This window comes from Dryobates pubescens, chromosome 6 (genome assembly GCF_014839835.1).
Source record: "Dryobates pubescens isolate bDryPub1 chromosome 6, bDryPub1.pri, whole genome shotgun sequence".
Classification (NCBI taxonomy): domain Eukaryota; kingdom Metazoa; phylum Chordata; class Aves; order Piciformes; family Picidae; genus Dryobates; species Dryobates pubescens.
The window spans coordinates 23160555-23180194 of NC_071617.1; the positions used below are offsets into that span (position 1 = coordinate 23160555).

General features: G+C 41.4%; 1 protein-coding gene across 1 annotated transcript; it reads left to right on the forward strand.

The window, feature by feature from the left end:
* Positions 1–15631: 15631 nt before the first annotated feature.
* Positions 15632–19344, forward strand: FBXO30 (F-box protein 30). The gene is made up of 2 exons (XM_009908813.2): positions 15632–17702; positions 18548–19344. Exons 1-2 carry the CDS (start codon positions 15645–15647, stop codon positions 18749–18751), a joined length of 2262 nt encoding a protein of 753 aa, XP_009907115.2. The 5' UTR covers positions 15632–15644; the 3' UTR covers positions 18752–19344.
* Positions 19345–19640: the final 296 nt, after the last annotated feature.

The window sequence follows — 19640 nt, forward strand, 5'->3', positions numbered from 1 at the left end:
AAGACATTGCCAGTAAGAGACAGCTGCAAAACCCAGTAACTGTCTATATGGATTTTGCCCAGCAATTTGTATAATTGCCTGCTGAGCAGATGAAATTATTTTGTTTGGCTTCTCTGAGTCATGAAGCGAATCTCTACCATCATATGGAGCTACCTTGGCTAGATGATTATGTCAAAATCCTATAATCAAATCTATGAAGGATCAAGAATGATCAAAGCTATAGTGCAAGGGTGGAGCAAACCTGAGTGTTTATTATAGGAAGAGCTGGCAACAATGACTCATACTAAGGTCACCTTACGCTTCGTCTTGCACACCTAACATGAAAATAATAGCTTACATCTTTCTTTCATGGTTTTATTTTCAGAGTTAGAAAAGGCAAGAACCTTCTAAGATGCTAAACATCCAAACTTGCAACAATCACATCTTTTGTTTCCCACCAAATCTGGGTTAAGTGCTGAGATATTTAATTTGGCTTGCCCTTAAACATCTACAATCTCAAACGGGACTCCACACTGTAATGGGTTGGGGCAGATCCCCTCCCCACCACAGGCAGAAATAACGACTCAGGCAAACGGATTGCAAAAGTGATGAAAGTTTAAATAGAAAGCGGTGAATGTTACAGAAAACTCAAAGCGCAGTGACAAAGAAAGATCCCATCCCCACCTGAGGGTGCATGCAAAACCCCCAGGGCTCCTTCTTCCCCCTCCCTCTGCTGGGCTAGTCTCAGCTGGCCAGGCCTGAGACTGCCCATCCCCCTGTGGCCTTGGGCCTATTCAGGCCCATGGCCGGGAGATCTCTCCCCCAGTTACCAAGTCTCAGAGAGGGAAGGAAAGAGAACGTGCTAGACTCCGCACTGGATCTTATATTGGTGCAAAGAATTATGGTAGGAAATACACAATTTCCTGTGTCCATCCCTCTGGGCTGGACTTTTGGACACAGGAAGTGAACACACCGGGGGGGGCACCCAGCTCAAACTGCAACACACACAAATAGTAAGAAATTAAGGCTTTGCAAACTGGGTGCAAAGTTTTCAACTAGAAAGAAAGAATACTATTTCTGGTGAACTAATAAACTTATCTGCCCATTCTGTATATTCTGTGGCCATAGAAGGTTTACATTTGTTGCTTTTCTCTCAAGACCATGTCAGCCCTTTAAGGCCATTATACACTGAAAAATGCCTGCTTGGTTACAGCCTCTGAAGTAGCTTCCGCAGTCTGACCCAGAGAACTTGCAAAGGCAGGCCCAACATCCTGTAACTCCAGGCTCAAGTTCAAGTTTCTGGGGGAAAAGACCCAAGTTGTGCTCCATGCTCTGGGAGCCTTGAGGGTGACCGTAAGCTGAACACACCCAAATAAAAGCATTAGACAGGCACTGCCAACAACACCGAAAGGTGTATTTTGAAGTGCTGATGTGATAACTATAGCAAGGCCCAGTGCCCTGGTGTCTGCCAGAGTGCTTGGTGAACCAAAAGGGTTGTTCAGATGCAAAGCAGCAGCAGTGCTCGCTAAGTCCTCCACTCAGGCCTTGCCCTGCACATTCTACTCCACGCAGCCCCGGCCCACCCGGGCCCACTAAAGTTTCACACACAGTAACGCACTGCTAAGAGATGCTGGTCCTCAGGCCGGTTAGACAAGGTGGAACAGGGCATGCAGGACGCAAGCCTCATGCCCTCCGGAGGGCACATCTCCCCGCGAGGCGGGGCAAGCCGGACCGAGCATCAGGCTCCTTCGACCAACAGCAACTGTCCGGCCTAACAACCACCAGGTCAGGAGCGCGGACAATAACCCAGACGCGCAGCCTCCCGAAGACGTAATCCCGCCCCAGCACTTCCACCGCCGCGCATGCACGGAAACAAGCCCGGAGCGAAGGAGACATCCGGGTATGCCGCCCGTCCCGCAGAGGAGGCGCCGCGCCGGCGCAGCGCTACCCGCCTGCCGCACCGCCCCTTCGGCAGCGCCGGGAAGGCCGCGCCCGCCGCCCCGCCCCGCGCGCCCGCCTGCCCTGGTGCGCGCGTCCGTCGGGGGCGCGGCTGGCGGCGGGGCCGCGCGGGAGCCCGGCGGGTGGTGAGGCGAGGCGAGGGGAGGGGAGGCCACACCAGGCCGAGAGAGGCGAGGCTAAGCGGGCGCCGCGGTGGCGAGAGCCCGGCGGGGAAAAGGGCGAGGCGCAGTGCAGTCTCCCGCACCTCCTCCGCGCCCTCCTGCCTGCCGAGCGACTGGGACGGGTGAGCCGCTGCTGTGTGCGACTGGCTGGGCGAGCCGAGGCCTGCGCGCCCGGCGGGACTGCGTCCCGCTCCTGGCCAGTGGCGGCTGCCTGGCAGCCGGGTGGTAAACAAATGGCGGGGCCGGCAGGGGGGAGCGCCTGGGGTTGCGGCGGGGCGGGGGCGGCCGGGGCCCACCACCCGCTCGGTCGCGATCTGCCTGCCGGCTCTGACAGGTCCCGGCCGGGAGGTAGGGGCAGCGCTAATCGCAGTCTCCGGAGGAGGCCGCGGGGGATTCGGTGTGCGTGCTTCGCCGGTGTCCCATTCTCCCTGTTCGCCCCCCGGACTCCCGCAGGGCACAAAGTGCTGAGTGTCTGCCGGTAGTAACGTGCAGCCGTCCTGGGCCCGCGCCTGGCCCCCCAGCAGGCCCGCGAGTGGCGGTGGCGGCGGAGCGAGCCCAGCCGCTGCCGCTTCCCCTTCCCCTTACCCCGCAGCACTGCTACCGCTATCCGGGGTGTCGCGATAGCACGTGGGGCGGGGTAGGGTAGGGCCCCGGGATCTGGCTGTCGGCGGTCGGAGAGTCTCCTTTCTGTATGGAGGGAGAGGGAAAGGGAGGTATTGCAGAAATCCTTCACTAATCCCTCGTGTTCGTGTACTTCGAGTAGCTGTGCTCAGATCGTGTAAGAGGTGGTGTTTCATCGCTTCTCAGTTCCTTTTTTTGATGGCTATTATTGACGTTCAATGAAACCTTTTTCTGCTTTATGAAGGTAGAGAAGGTTTGCTAAGTCGTCCCTCCTGTAACCCCACAGACTGGCCGTGAGAAAGAAGCGTGTAGGAGATGACAGCATCACGCTGAAGCAGTGCTGTGGCCTCACTACCAAAAGTTCCAACGCCACTGTTGTTTGCAGCAGGTCTTCTGAATTCTCTGGGGAAAAACCCCTTAGGGTGGAGAGACGAACTTCTTTTGTTCTGTAAAGGTCTGCTGGGATTTGGCTGAGGAGGTTTTCATAATCTGTGTTTCCCTTTGGCTGATTGTGTCGTTAATGTGCCAAAATAAGTGTGTTATTATAGTAATCCAAAACAGGGCCTGTACTGCTGTAGGAACAGCATCACCTTGTTTCTAGCACTTTAGGCAAGAGATCTCTTTCTGTTTTCTCTAAAATGTATGTGCAGCATTTGATGGTTAAATCCTTTCCCTGGACAGCCGCTGCCTTCTGCTGCATGTTTGTTAATGCCATACACCTTAACTTGTGCTGTGATGTAAAGGGTTCAGGTTCATAAGTTATTTCTGATAATGCTGTTAGTATGCTTATTTATGATCTTTCCCTCTCCCAAAAGTACAAAAATACTATTACAAGAACTTTGGTTGGTAAGCAAGTTAAACGTCTGGAAGACTAAAAATACACTGTCATCTTTAAGCCCTCTTCTGCTCTATACTCATGTAAATATCTGTGAGTAATTCCCCCACAGTGGTCGGGTGTCATCCAGAGAAGAAATAGATTCAGAAAGTGAATTTGAGTTTTATTGCAAGCTGGGACTTCTTTGTGAGGTCTCTGTCTTCTCTTTTCCAAAGTTAGAAGTATTAGGACATCAGGATAATCCATCAAAATGAGCGAAGGTTATACAAAGGCAGTGTTTTTATTTTATTTCTTGAATGTGTTTATTTTTGTTGGTTTTGGTTGATTTTTTTTTCACTAAATTCTTCTCATATAATGTCTTTATTTTTTATTATATTTCCCTTGCCTCCTACTTCAATGGTAGAAGTGTAATGAGTAAAATAAATGTTGAGTTTAACAAGCAATACCTGATTGTAAACTTCCTGGACAAGATTTCAACACATTTTTGGACAACAAATCTTTTTACCTTTGGTCCTAAAGAGTGTCTTGTAGTACCTTTGTGAAGAAGAAGACATATGGCTATTAGTCTTCAAGTGGGCTCTGTAGCTGCTGTGTATTTCAGTTTCATAACAAACCTATTCAGTCCAACTGGACTAAAAATAACAAATTTTCCTTCATGTTGATAGATCTGTTTCTTTGCCTCAAATGCTGTTTGCCTCTGGCAATAAGATCCAGTGGAATAGAGATGGGAGCAGGAAATCATTGTATTGGTGACGGTACTTTTTCAGTTTCCTTATCTGCAAAATGAGGATAAAGATAACTAGAGTATTTGTTGGTGAGATGGTTAGATTGTATAAGGAGTAAGTATTCCTGAACAGACCACTGATAAACAAGTAGTTACATTACTGAGGGCTACAGATAAATCCTGTGTAAGCTGACCTAAATGTCTGGGCACAATATCAAATGAAAGAAGACGACTGAAAAATCTTGTGTTATACACTGGTCTAGAACAGGCCAAGAGAGTTAATGCTGGGAAGTTCTAGATTCTGACTTCCTTTGCACGCTACATTTTTTAATGGTTTATGAGGTTACACTTCATGTCTTGTTTTAATTTTATTGTAATCTGTTAATGATACTTGAAGCTACAATTCCCTGCAAACCCTTACAGTCTGTGGACTGTCTTTACAATGGAATGCAGCTAACTCTTAGAGTGTAGGTTTTTGGTTTGTAAATACAGCTTTCATTTCCTTCCAGTTGAGCCGTGAATGGGAAATTTTAACCCACCACATTCAGTAGACTGTGCTGTTGCTTACCAAAGGCATTTATCTAAGCTCTTCATGTGAAGTCATGATGAAAACCTGATATAGGTTTGAACTTAAGGCATGAGAATGAGAGGCACAGTGAGATAAAATTCTAATGGGTGTAGTTAAAGCTCTTCATATAAAACTTAAGGTAGTGTTTCAGGCTGTTTTTTGAATAGTGGTACCTGGTACCTGGTTACATAGATATCGTAAGATGTTGAAGTTTGTTGACATTTTAAGTTTTGTAGTTGCCTGTATAGAAGCATCTCTAGCAGAAACTAGTTTTCCAAAGTCCTGTGCAGCAGAGAAATTTGTTGGAGTGACAAGTTAATTGCAAATGGGATTTTTTTAGGGGTGTGCTTTATTGACAGAGCTGTAACGCTCTTACAAAACCTTGTTTTAGCTGAGTCACTATTGTCATTGGCTATGGAATGTGTTTGGATGGGAATGTTTAGCTGGAGTCTTTGGGGGAAATGTTATAGCATTAAGCCTGCTGACATTTGGAAAAAGCAGTCTTAATGATATTGGATATCAGAAATTGATGACTCATTGTGCATCCTAAAACCCTGCACAATCTTGAAGTACACTTCTTTGTGTTTTCCGGTTCTTCATTCAAGTTAGAAAGACATTGCATGCTCATTATGAAATATATTCCCAGCTTTTTATCATCAACTATTTCACTTAGAAAGTAGGGGGTTTAAAACTTGATATTTTATTCCCATTGGTTGTAAAACCAAGCAGCTTGGAAGGGAAAAAAGCTTAATTGGTACTGCAAAAAGTTACTTTCATTTGATAAGAAAGTGAAGTACCTAAAAATAGAATAAGTTAAAGTTGTAATACCGTCTCTGTTCTTCTTCTCTTCTTCTCTTTATTTTACTTACAAGTTTTCAAAACATTTCAGGACAATCTCCATCTTTGCTACTTTAGAATTATATGGTGCACTATGGGGAGAGGGAGGGATCTGTTAACTTTTTGTGTGTACTATCTACTTTTGCTGTGCAGTGGCCAGGTCATTGTCTACTAACAATGGCATGTTTTTAATAGAAAAGATAACCTTTTATGTACAGAGTAGATGTCACCCACATTTCAGTGTGGGATCTTAGAGAGAAATTATGTTCACATTCCACTTACTTTAATATTGGCTACTTCTGTGAAGGACAACAAAAAATGCTTTCATAAATATATTAATGGCAAAAGGAGGGGCAAGGACAACCTCCACTCCTTAGTGGACATGGAGGGGAATATTGTAACAAAAGATAATGATAAGGCAGAGGTACTTAACACCTTCTTTGCCTCAATTTTTAATAGCAAGATAGGTTGTCTTCCAGACAGCTGGTCTCCTGAGCAGGCAGATGGAGTCAGGGAGCAGTATAGTTCCCCTGTAATCCAGGAGGAAGCAGTTAGAGACCTGCTCAGCCACTTGGATCCCCACAAGTCCATGGGACCAGATGGGATCCATCCTAGGGTGCTGAGAGAGCTGGCAGATGAGCTGGCCAAGCCACTCTCCATCATTTTTCAGCAGTCCTGGTTCATTGGAGAGGTCCTAGATGACTGGAAGCTGGCCAATGTGATGTCCATCCACAAGAAGGGCTGGAAGGAGGAACCAGGGAATTACAGACATGTCAGCCTGACCTCAGTGCCAGGCAAGATTATGGAACAGGTCATCTTGAGTGCAATCACACAGCACTTAGAGGATGGCCAAAGGATCAGGCCCAGCCAGCATGGATCTAGGAAGGGCAGGTCCTGCCTGACCAACCTGATCTCCTTCTATGATCAGGTGACCTGCCTGGTGGATATGGGGAAGGCTGTGGATGTAGTCTACCTGGACTTCAGCAAGGCCTTTGACACCATCCCCCACAGCAAACTCCTGGCCAAGCTGTCAACCCGTGGCTTGGACAGCAGCACTCTGTGCTGGATTAGGAACTGTCTGGAGGGTCAAGGCCAGAGAGTGGTGGTGAATGGTGCCACATCCAGCTGGCGGCCAGTCACTAGTGGTGTCCCCCAGGGATCAGTGTTGGGCCCCATGCTCTTTAATATCTTTATTGATGATCTGGATTAGGGGATTGAGTCCATCATCAGTAAGTTTGCAGGTGACATCAAGCTGGGGGCAGGAGTTGATCTGCTGGAGGGTAGAGAGGCTCTGCAGAGGGACCTGGACAGGCTGGACAGATGGGCAGAGTCCAGCGGCATGAGATTGAACACATCCAAGTGCCGGGTTCTGCACATTGGCCACAATAACCCCATGCAGAGCTACAGGCTGGGGTCAGAGTGGCTGGAGAACAGCCAGGCAGAGAGGCATCTGGGGGTTCTGGTTGATAGTAGGCTGAACATGAGTCAGCAGTGTGCCCAGGAAGCCAAGAAGGCCAATGGCATCTTGGCCTGTATCAGGAATAGTGTGGCCAGCAGGAGCAGGGAGGTCATCCTGCCCCTGTACACTGCACTGGTTAGGCCGCACCTTGAGTACTGTGTCCAGTTCTGGGCCCCTCAGTTTAGGAAGGATGTTGAGTTGCTGGAAGGTGTCCAGAGAAGGGCAACAAAGTTGGTGAGGGGTTTGGAGCACAAGCCCTATGAGGAGAGACTGAGGGAGCTGGGGTTGCTTAGCCTGGAGAAGAGGAGACTCAGGGGAGACCTTATTGCCATCTACAGCTACCTGAAGGGAGGTTGTAGCCAGGTGGGGGTTGGTCTCTTCTCCCAGGCTACCAGCACCAGAACAAGAGGACACAGTCTCAGGCTGCACCAGGGGAGGTTTAGGCTGGATGTTAGGAAGAAGTTCTTCAGAGAAAGAGTGATTTGCCATTGGAATGGGCTGCCCAGGGAGGTGGTGGAGTCACAGTCACTAGAAGTGTTTAAAAAGAGACTGGATGAGGCACTTAGTGTCATGGTTTAGTTGATTAAATGGTGTTGGGTGATAGGTTGGACTCAATGATCTCAAAGGTCTTTTCCAACCTGGTTAATTCTGTGTTCTGCAAAGTGTTTTCTTATTCTGCTATGCAAACTGGTTAAACTTGTGTAGTAAGACCTGAAACAGTATATTAATAAGACTTTTGGCCTAATCTCTGTAAATATGCAGAGGTCAGGAATTCTGTAGCAACATGTGTGAATTAAAATATTAGGGAAAATTACTTATTTTACATTTGTTTTGAGTGGCTAAAGCTATCTACTGTAGTAGAGAAACCATCATTTTTTCCCAGTAGTTATTTTTCTGATTTCTAAGAAATGGCTTATTTTATTTTCTGGGTATTTTTTAAGGATTTGTGAGGTGATATATGGGATTAAGGATATCATTATTCCTTTGGGTATATCCACCTCTGTTAAGTTTTAGTGATAATCTGTAGATATGAACACATGGAAGAAGCAGCTTGTTAAAGTGCTTTTTAATACTAAGTAACTGCTTGTTACTCTGTTCCCTTGTGTGATTTTTTATTTCTCCAGCTTTTGCAATCTTTAATTCAAGTTTGGGTGGTTGTTTTGGGTTTTGTTTTTTTGAGTGCTTACTGGTAAGCCAACCAAAGAATGAAGTGAAGTAGGTCAGAATAATAAGTTTTAATAATCTCTTCTAGCCTTGACTATAAATAGGTAACCATCTAGTGTGACTAATAGCTAGCAATATGCTATAATGACAGAACTTAGTTGCACTTGTAAAGTCTGTTAAAAACTTGCTTATTTTTCCATAAAAGCTGCTAAATATTTCAAGATTCGTAGTTCCAGATAGTGTAAGTGCATGACCTTTGCAGAGGATTGTACATATGGAAAGCAATCTGTGCACCTGAAATGAAACCTTACTTCTAATCTCATTTCTTGCAGAGCCTGCAGCAATCAAGGAGTCGTGCTGAGTTCAAGTTCAGAAGTGCTTTACACATGAAATCTACTGGCTCTGTAGCTGATTCTGCCCTGTCACCATCTCAACAGGTAGAGTGCTTTTGTGCCTGAGCCATGCAGCAAGTGTAGCAGTTCCTGGTGTGGTTGTCCTGTGTCAGTGTGTGGCCAAAGGCGCGTTAAGGCCTTTGGGTTTCTTCTTTGGGGGATGTGTCAAGGAGACAAGGATGCATGGTATATCTGTCACAAAAGTACTCTTAAGGAAAAACTTGGTGGACTTGGTTATGATTTTTAACACTTGTAGAATTTAATATTCATAGTACAAAGTGTTCCATGATTTCATCCGAGCTTCTGTTCTGAAATGGAAGAAAGCCAGGTGCATCAGCAGAGGGTCCACTTCAGTTAAGTGTTTTGCTTTGGGTCACTTTCCCCTTGAGTTCTAATTTTATGTTTTTGGCCGCATTGGTTTGGGAGGAAGTATCTCACTGAATTCTCTGAATGGGAGGAAGATGGTTTGCTGCTAATGCTGCTGAAAAGAACACAAAATACAGGTTGTCTCCAGTAATAGGATGTTTGAGGCAGGGAGTAGACATGGAAAAGCTTTTCTTTATAAGGTTGACATAAAGAAAGTTGAGCTTCATTATAATTCTAATGCTCACTAGTTTTACTGTAGTTAGAAGTTTCTTTGTGTTTTGTTCTGTTTTTTTTTTGAGGTACATGGATAAATTTAAATTATGCTTCAATATTCTCCTTCAGTGCTAGATCACTTATAAAACTAGAATCTTTCTAAAAGTGTGTGTCACCCTGAAGCTTTTTCTAACAAGAAGAAGCTGTGTTTTGAGCCTGACCTTTTTCTGCCTCTTTTGTGTAATGCATATAACTTGCTGTAGACTAATGACAATGCTAGCATACTATTTGTGTAGTAGTTTGGGCTTTAATAACTGAAGCTCCTTCTTATATGTTCAGTGATTAACAAAAAAACACCCTGACAAACTAGGTTCATTCCAATATGCGCGGGCAGGGAAGATGTTCTTTTCTTTGTTGTGGTGAATATATGCTTGAGAATGTAGTGAAAACTCGTCTATCCAAGTGTTTCGAATACTGTTTTAATTTCTCTGGTCTGCCTAGTTATAACAGAATGCAGGGTTGTCCTGATGAACTTGGGGATGAGGAGTACTAATTTGTATCTCACAGGGCTAAGATTTTAAGTGTGGCATCTGAAAACATTCTGCTTCCTAAAAGTATCTGTGATGTGAACTAGTCTGCAGTAGTAGAAAGCATCACAAAGTTCCTGTCAGGAACTTCTCTTTCAAATCAGAAAAATTGTAAAGAAAAAGAATGGTTGCCTAGTATATAAAGATATTAAAATATGGCTACATGCACTACATTATTACCTGTGGAAACAAAGCATATACTATTATGTTTGTCACCTCTTAGTCATGTTATTTCATGGTAATAACTAGCCATTTTTAATGTTGTTTGTTCCTTTGAATTTACCATTTTAAAGAGTAGTTGGAACGTTAAATTAACTTCACTGTGCGTCCTTGTTTCCTGCATTCACAATGCTACAGAAAGACACTTAGGCAGGATTTGAGGTGCCTGGCTCCCTAATATTAGGATAATGGCTGCAGTTGCTTTCGAGAAGGTTCAGGATGGAGCTGTTTAACCTTAGACTTCAGAGTCTTGAGGAGAAATAGAGTTAGAACATCCTTAAGCAGGTATAGCAACTAGTGGTGGCATTGCCATTCTCCAGTTGAAATGGTGTGAAAGACATCTTGCTGACTCTCCAGTTCGTGTTTTTCATTGGTTATTTGAAAACTGCCTCAACCTCAAAAAGGGAAGTATAACATGCATGGCATAAGAAATTAATGTGGCTATGCTATTGTAGCAATGGACTGAATTGTTGGGTTTTAGGTAGAAAAATTATTCTACTATTTGTGCAGGATAGGGATAACAAGACAAGAAAAGCTTACCTGCCAGGAGTCTGCAAAGCTTGTTTAAAGCATTTGTTAGTTAGACCTGTTAGTCAATGTGAATGATAGTTATTGACCTGTACGTGGTAGGATACCGAAAAATAAAATAGCTTGTTCAGTAATTATCAGTAGTACTGCCAATTCTGGTTTTGCAGAATATACTAAAACCCTCTTTAAAAATTATTTTTATAAAGCTGCTTTCTAACTCCTGCCCTGTTTTTCCTTACACTTTTTTTTTTTTTTTTTTTTAAACAACCTATCACTCAAATATCTCACTTGGCCATTTCCTCTCTGAAAGTTTCTACATCTTACCAGACGCCTCTTAGCCACTCTTGTAGCCAGACATGGGTAAGAGATGGATGATTCAGAAATACGGCAGTCTCTTCTACAGTCTCTAAAACAAAAGGGAGATTTTAAGATGATTTGCATTTATTTGCCTGCTTGTGGGTGGATTTGGATGCGCCTGTGAGTTTAAACCTGTAGTGCTACTTGCGTCTCTGTCCTTCCACTTCCTTGAACCAGTAATTTAAGAACTTGTTGGCCTGTTCAGTCACATTTGATAGAAGAGTGAGTCTCGGTTATAGTTGAGCTTTATAGTTTCGGTGAATAAAAGGTGGCTGACTAATTGAGAGTTCCAATAGCTGTAATATTTGTGTTTTCCTGTGTTACTGGTACCAAAGAATTCATGGGGACAGTAAGCAGAGCTCTTTATACTTTGTGCAAGAAAGTGAGAGCTGTCACTTGCAGCTGAAGCATTGTGTGGTGACTGAAACTCTTATTATTCTATTTTAATGTTTGTATTACAACAGCAACCGAAAATCATGTGGCCGTACCAGCTGGAATTTTAATCCTTTTAATTATGACATATTTTCAGAGCATGTTCTGGCTCATTTGGTCAGCTGACTGTATAGTATGTACAATAACATCAAGTGATTGCACAAATTCTGAGAGCAGTGGTCACCTCGCTGGAACGGGATGTATTTTTAGGCTTCTCTGCTAGTAACAGTCAAGTGTGTGTACTTATGCATCTCATATGAACTGAAGCTAGCTGCTGACACTACATTATCAGGAAAGGACAGCTGTTCATTCTTGCTATAGTCATTGATCTGACACTCTTCTCACTAAACTGTGGCAAGAAATGCAACTGGTTATAAACACTGTAAATACTATTGGCACATGTATTAATGACAGGTGTTTGCTTTCAGGTCAGCAATGATGCTCTTGGCTAGCTGTTTCAGTTTTCTGTGTCAGAGGAAATGAAAGCACTTTGATACAGTCAGTAATAATTTATTTTTTCAAATCTCCCCTTTACTCAGCAATGTTTTCTTTACAAGGCACTGTTTGGGAAGAGGATGATTCTTGTTCCTTGTTGTAGTGCCAGTGACATACTGTTACGGTTCTTCAAAGGAGAACGATTTGAATGTGGTGCTCTTAATCAGTGAATCAGAGGTGCTAAGTTCTGTGGTTCACAAAGTTACCTTGCTAAATAGAGTGAGTCATGACCATTTGTTTAATAAGGAATGTGCTAATTCTTGATGTCTTATCTATTTATTTCACCAGTTTCACCAGTCATTTGGTTTTTTGCCTTCAGATTTAATTTGCAATTTGATAACTGAATTTAACTAGTTAAGGCTTTTGATATAAGTAGTCCAGGAGCTCATGACTTCCTGCAACATCTGTTGAGCCCAGGTATTAAAAATGGAAAAAAATGATATTTTTATATGTATGTATGTATATATATACACACATAAATAAAAAGACTTTGTAGTAGACTATAAGCAAAATATGACATTCTGACTAAATTGAAGTTCTGCTGCAGGTACTGTAAAATCAAGGCTTGTAAGCAGGACACAGAATTTCAGTGAATATCCTGCTGATGATCTGTTGATATTGCAAGAGATTTTAAATTATATGTTTAGTTAAGGAGACAGATGATTTGAATTTTTTAAGAGAAATTGCAATTTACATCAGTACATTTCTTACAGAAACAGAAAGAACAAGTTACTTCAGCTGTTTAAATGGTGGCATAAAAACAGTTGCAAGTATCTGTTACAGACCTAAATTGTCATCTACCTCTTTGTAAAACATGGTATTTTAGTGTCTGCTCTGGCTTTCATATACTGTCTGTTAATAATATTTGATGTTTTCACTGGGTTTTGTCTCCTTACACACTTTTTGTTTGTGAAAAATCATTAACTTTTGATGAATATTAGCTTACATGTGAAAGGAGTCCAGGAGCCTGAAAAAAACTCCGTGTCAATCATGCCACTCTGGTTTCACAATCTGACTTGTACAGACCAAGATAGCATGCTAGGGAGGAGGATATTTTCCTGTCTTAATAGAATGTTCTTCTGTGTAAGCTCAGATAGGCTATTTAAAGGTAGTATTTAATAATGGTTGACTAATTTAGCGTATGTCTAAACAAATGGTGCAGGCAAACACAAGCTCAGTTTGACTGCATTCTGAGCTGTCTGCATGTGGACCTGCTTTGGCCTAGAAGCAGTAGAACAGTGCTAGCTAGCACAGCAGCATGTGCCAGCTCACACACCTGCCTTCTGCTGTAGAAGTGGCTCACTTCTGGCCATCTGAAGGTGAGCAGGGTACACAGCGTTTTGCAAAGTCAGTAAATACTTTTATTTATTAATTTTTAATTTTAAAATATAATTGTGGGAAACTGATTTTAGCCTTCCTGATACCAGACTGCTTGTTTAATGGGTGCACGACTATGTTGAGATACATGAAGCAAGAGCTGGGCTCTGTGAAGGCTTTTTTTGTTATAAACTAGCAATTGCCTTTTCCAAGGCTGTTTCCACTTTGTGTCAAATGCTTTAAAATGCACACATAATCCAAGAGCTTTGTTTTGATCTCTGTCCACCTGTTGACTTGAGGAAAACTAGAATTTGGCTTCGATATTGATGGAAAAACTCAAGACATTTTCATTGGTCTAGCAACAGGCAGGCTGCTGTATTTGGCAGGAATTAATTACAGAGGAGTTTGGTGGAGGAGCTGAAAATAGAGAAATCAAATAATTTTCTTTTTATTCTTCAATGAATGTGTTTCAGCTCCAAGTCAGATAACAGCTACTGCAAAATGTGCAAGCTGAAAGCAGGTTGTGTGCCAGAAAGGTCTGCTAAAATGTTTAGCAAGTCAGTCAGTCACTGAGTTCAATATTGGACTGATGCACTTCACAATTTGTTCAAAACTTACTTGCTACTCAGTGTATAAATACTAAGGTATGGTGGGAAAAATTCAGCTGTGTTTTGCCTGCTAAGTGTAGTACATATGCTTCTTTGTTAGAAGTGTTCAGGAGAGTGGGTGGCTGAAATATTTGAGTTATCCAAATTATGACAGATGGGGGATTGAGGACTGATTGCTACTTAAAGTTGGCATGAATTTCAAAGCATTAAAAAAAATAAAGTGAGTGAAGCATCCCATAGATTTCTATTTAAATGCTTTAAATTATTTAAAGTGGACAGTCTAAATGGCAGTTTTGTTTCCTTTTGTCTTCAGTTTGAAAAAAAGGAGCAATGCTGCACTGTTGCATTTGTACTGTTCAGAGTATTTTTAATTCAAGAAGTTTTAGTTCATTGAACCACATCCTTGGGGTCCTTTCCAATCTGGCATTCTGTGATCCTATGAAATGGAAATGTTTAGTCTGAAGACAATGCATGGAAGCATTTAGCTAGTAGAATAAGATAAGGAAGCACTTCTATTAATCTCAAATTCTATAAGCATGTTTATTTTTCATGAAAATTGCTGGAAGCTATGGAGTTTTTGACACAGTATTTTGAGATTTGGCTCTGTGCAAGTCATTCTCTTTTATCTCTGAGCTGTAATGCCTAGTGGTGTCAGTTCTGAGAGGGAGTTTATTACGGTGTCAGCAAGAATGTGTTCACTTGCCTGCATTTCAGGTAGTGAGCAGTTCTAGAGTTTCTTGAAATACAGTAGAGAGCTACAAAGTTTACTCTCTTCCTTTTTTTTTTTTCTCCCCCCTATACCACAAGAGAGAATTACATTGGTTTGTGTCAGTGTTTTATAATAGATTATGCAATTAATTTCATTTGGACTTCTGTTGCTGCTTGGCCTTGTTATGTGAAGTTGATGTGTTATGCTTACACTTAGAAATGTTAGTATTTTCATCAGGCACGCCATAGGATACATTAAAAAAAAAAACTTTTTTCAGTTGAACTGGAAGTGTATATATGAGCATGTTGGGTAGTAAAGTTTTATGTAAAAATTTTCAATGAAATTAAAGGACTTGCTTAATGTTTAGCAATTTAATTAACTTGCTACCCTATTTCAGTAATTCCTATGAAAGTAAGGGAGGAGAGAAAGTAAGGTGAAGAGAAAAAGAAGAGTGATGAGCTATTGTAAAGGACTGCTGTCTGCCAGAAATATGGAGAGTGGGAGAAAGGGACATGACAGGGGATAGAGATAATCTGATGGCTGCAGATTGCCATAAACAGAACTGCATGAAAAGGGTATCAGAAGCTTAGGTAGTAGTGAGCAGCCCAGGGAAATAATTGACTTTTTTTAATTTAGAAAACTTAAGATGAACATGAGTCTGTTTTCTTTTATTTCATTTCCCTATTCTGTAGCATTGTATGCTTAATGATTTTAGGTAGCAGGCCATAGTCAATGATCATGCTTTCTTTTTCATTGAGTTGCTGATTTGCAGTTGGCAGAGGAAAAGAGCTGTTCCAGAGAGAAAGATTCCACAACATTTTTAACCTAAGTTCTATGTTATACTTTGTGAATAAATGCATGGGTGGTCTTGAACTCTGGTACAAATGTGTATCTTAAATTTTCACGTGAACTTTTAAACACCATTTCTTTGAGATAAAGTGTCACATACTTGTTCTCTTAAAATGACTACTGATCAGTTCACATTGTGTTAACGTATGTCTCTCTGTACACATAGAAGATGCAAAAATGCAAATAATAGCAAATATTAACAATATTGAGTTAATATTCTATGCTTTTGTCTCCTTTCTCTTCACTCAGAATTGGATTTACAGACATGGAGGAACATCAACAACATTTGCATTGCGTGAATTGTGTCAGCCGTCGATGTATGACCAGACCAGAGCCTGGCATATCCTGTGATTTGATTGGCTGCCCATTAGTTTGTGGAGCAGTTTTTCACTCCTGTAAAGCTGAGGAACATCGCATGTTATGTCCACTTGAAAGAGTGCCTTGTTTGAATAGTGGCTTTGGATGTCCCTTCATAGTAGCCCGAAATAAAATTGCTGATCACCTGGAAGTTTGTCCTGCAAGTGTGGTATGTTGTACCATGGAGTGGAATAGGTGGCCAGTCAGTTATGCAGACCGAAAATCATACGAAAATCTGAGTAAAGATGTTGATGAAGTGGAGCAGCTAGATATGGCTTTAGCCCTTCAAGACCAGCGCATGTTATTAGAATCACTTAAAGTAGCAACTATGATATCAAAGGCAGGTGATCAAATACCAGAATCCAGAGAGCAATCCTCTGTCAACTCAAGTGCCCCGGATACAGTGCATTCAAATGGTTTGATACCTGTAGATGAAGAGTCCTATGGTGCACTTTATCAAGCTACTGTAGAAACAACACGAAGTTTGGCTGCTGCCCTGGATATCCTGAACACTGCTACAAGGGACATTAATATGCTAAGTTCGACGCTTTGCATTTCACCACATGAAGTGAAAGAAGATACTGAGATTAAAGAACAAGCTTCTAATGGCATTATTCAGGATAACAAGTCTGACCATGATTATCCAGATGAAGATAACATGGGAGCAGCTGGGGGTATTAACTTTGAGAGCCTGAATCAAAATTCACAAATGGAGCAAAATGGTTCTAGTGATAATTGTCACGATGACTTAAATCTAAACCTTGGTAACTCCTCACCTTTGTGTAATGGCTTTTATGTAGAAAATGAAAGTTCAAAGGTGCTGGACCAGAATGAAGATCTTCCTGTATGTAATTCAAAGCCGTCCAGTGTAGCAAATGGTGAATATACAGCAACTCACAATGATGAAGCATTACAGCCTTGCAGCTCCTTCCCTGTAACAGCACAACTTAAAGAAGTGGTATCAGCTGATCACTTAGTCAATGGCAATGTTAGCCATGTGCTACTTCCCCATAATGCTAACGAAGAGGAAATGTTAGAGAGACAAGTAGAGCAAGAAAGATTGAGAAACATAGCTGCACTTTTACGATATCGATCATACAGATTCCTTGTTGATGACTATTGGTCTACACCAAAAGAAGACAAAGCTGTTGATACATCAGATCTGGAGATAACAGAAGATCCTATGGGTCTTCAGGGGATTGATTTAATCACTGCAGCACTGTTGTTTTGCCTAGGAGACTCTCCGGGAGGTAGGGGTATATCAGAAAGTCGTGCTGTTGATGTGTATCGCATTGACATTGGGACCCAAACGTTTTCTCTTCCATCTGCTATATTGGCCACAAATACAATGGTGGGGGAAATAGCTTCAGCATCTGCATGTGATCATGCCAACCCACAGCTCTCAAATCCAAGTCCATTCCAGACACTTGGACTGGATTTGGTATTGGAATATGTGGCTAGATACCAAACAAAACAACGTTCAATGTTTACATTTGTTTGTGGACAGTTGTTTAGGAGAAATGAATTTTCATCACATTTTAAGAATGTGCATGGTGATATTCATGCTGGCCTTAATGGCTGGATGGAGCAGAGGTGTCCTTTAGCATATTATGGGTGCACATATTCTCAACGAAGGTTTTGTCCTTCAACACAAGGGGCAAAAATTATTCATGACCGCCACTTACGGTCATTTGGAGTTCAGCCTTCTATATCCACAGTATTAGTAGAACCAGCAAAAAGCTGCTTAATTGGACTACACAATGACCATCTGAGTAGTCTACCTTTTGAGGTTCTACAGCACATTGCTAGTTTCCTAGATGGCTTTAGTTTATGTCAGCTTTCAAGAGTGTCACGTTTAATGAGAGATGTGTGTGGAAGCTTGCTTCAAGCACGTGGAATGGTAATACTGCTTTGGGAGAAGAGAAGGTACTCGGATGGAAGTTCTTCTTGGCAGATAAAGGAAAAGGTAAGTTTTTTTTTATTTTAAAGGGGAAAGTACAAGTATTAAACTGGTGATGTCTCTGCTTTTTCCCTTTATGTTTTCCATGATCACTATTTTTATTACTGCTTTTTGTTACAGTATCACTTTAAGAAACAAATTGCTGTATAAAACAACAATTAGTGAAAACTACTAGCAGGTCATCTCATTCTTACCCACTGTTGAAGTAGTGGCTCTCTAGTTTTTGCTTGATGTAAATAAATTAATCTATGATTTCCCCATGATGTTAAGATACAAAATGATTACTTAATTATTTTCTTTAATATCAATATTTCAGGCAAGAGGAAAAGTTGTCTGTGAAGTTTGCTTTTCTTGCCTTTACACTATTTACAGCAATTGTAATTTCTGCCAGCCTGTTGAGAGCTTATCTACTGCCATGATACTGAGTGCCTTTCAGGTGACTTAGGTATAATCTGGTTTTCATCGTTTCCCACCCACCCCAGAAATGCAGAGCATCTGCAGCAATCATTTGAAATTGCCAAAGCTGAGCATTGTCAAAATGGATTGTTGTGATTGGTCATGCAGTAGTTCATCATTTAACTTCTGATTGCATTTACTTTGTAGATGCAAAAAATATTGCCCATCTTTCTTCCCTAGTCTTCAGAATTGACATGGAATCTGAATCAGCCTGGGACTGACTATACAAAATTTCTTATTGCATGTTTTTGTCGTGTTCATTTTTAGTATGATTTGTAGTGTATGGTATATGCAAAACATTACCTTAAAGTATTATAAACCAAATATTTAATATCCTCTTCTGAGTTCAGGTATCTCTTAGAACATTCTGAGCCTAAGTGCAACTTATTTTCTAGGTTTGGCGCTTCAGTACAGCCTTCTGTACTGTGAATGAGTGGAAGTTTGCTGACATCGTAAGCATGGCTGACCACTTGAAGAAATGTAGCTACAATGCTGTAGAGAGAAGAGAGGAGGCTGTTCCGCTGCCATGTATGTGTGTAACACGAGAACTAACTAAAGAAGGACGTTCATTGCGCTCTGTTTTGAAACCAGTACTTTAAATATTGCAACCACTCCAATTGCACATACACTCAAGCACCTGATATAACCTTGGTAATACTACGTGACACTTTATTAATGTACTAAAGATACTTTCTAGCTAAATCTGCTCTGTCACTGTGTATATAAGGTTTGAAGTGACATTTATTTTTTATAATACTGTTTAGCTGGAAAGTAATGAAAGTTGCCTTAATGTTTGAAAAATTCAGAACTTGCTGGACAGGGTAGTTTTATCTAACTTATATAATTTAAGAACAAAATCCTAGGAGGTGTGTTTTTCTGATTCACTGGTGCCCGTGTTGCTGTTGACTGATAACGTCTCAAAAATGGTCTCTAAATGGTATCCACAATAGGTAGGAAATGATGAATTGTAGCAAGACAAAATCCCGACCAAATGTGCTTTCTGTCTTTTTGTTTAATTGTTTTTTCTTTATTCACCAAATTATAATCCCAAATATTTGAACAACGAAGAAAAATTAAAAACTTTCTAGTGGATGTCTCAAACATAACTTCTAAACACATCCTGTCTCATGAAATCAGTGTTCTAGTGCTGTTCCTAGTTAACAGATGATCATCTGGGATCAGCTTTATTTTTCTTTTGTTGTTTTTTTTTAAGGAATTATCTAAGTGAACTTGAATTTACAGCAGCTAGTTTTAAGTACAGTTTCCTTTTGACATGTCAACAATGATTATTTTTCTTTTGAACTATTAAGTTATTTCACTTTGGGGAGCAAAAGGCTTAGAGCTAAAAACAGGGAATGCTAGTTTTTACTCTCACACCTACAGTAACATCAATATAAAACTTTTAAAATGTTTTTCCTTGTCCCGCAGTTGGCTGAGGGTTAAATTGCTTGAGCAGTCAGAAATTCAAAGTATGTGATGAACAGTTGT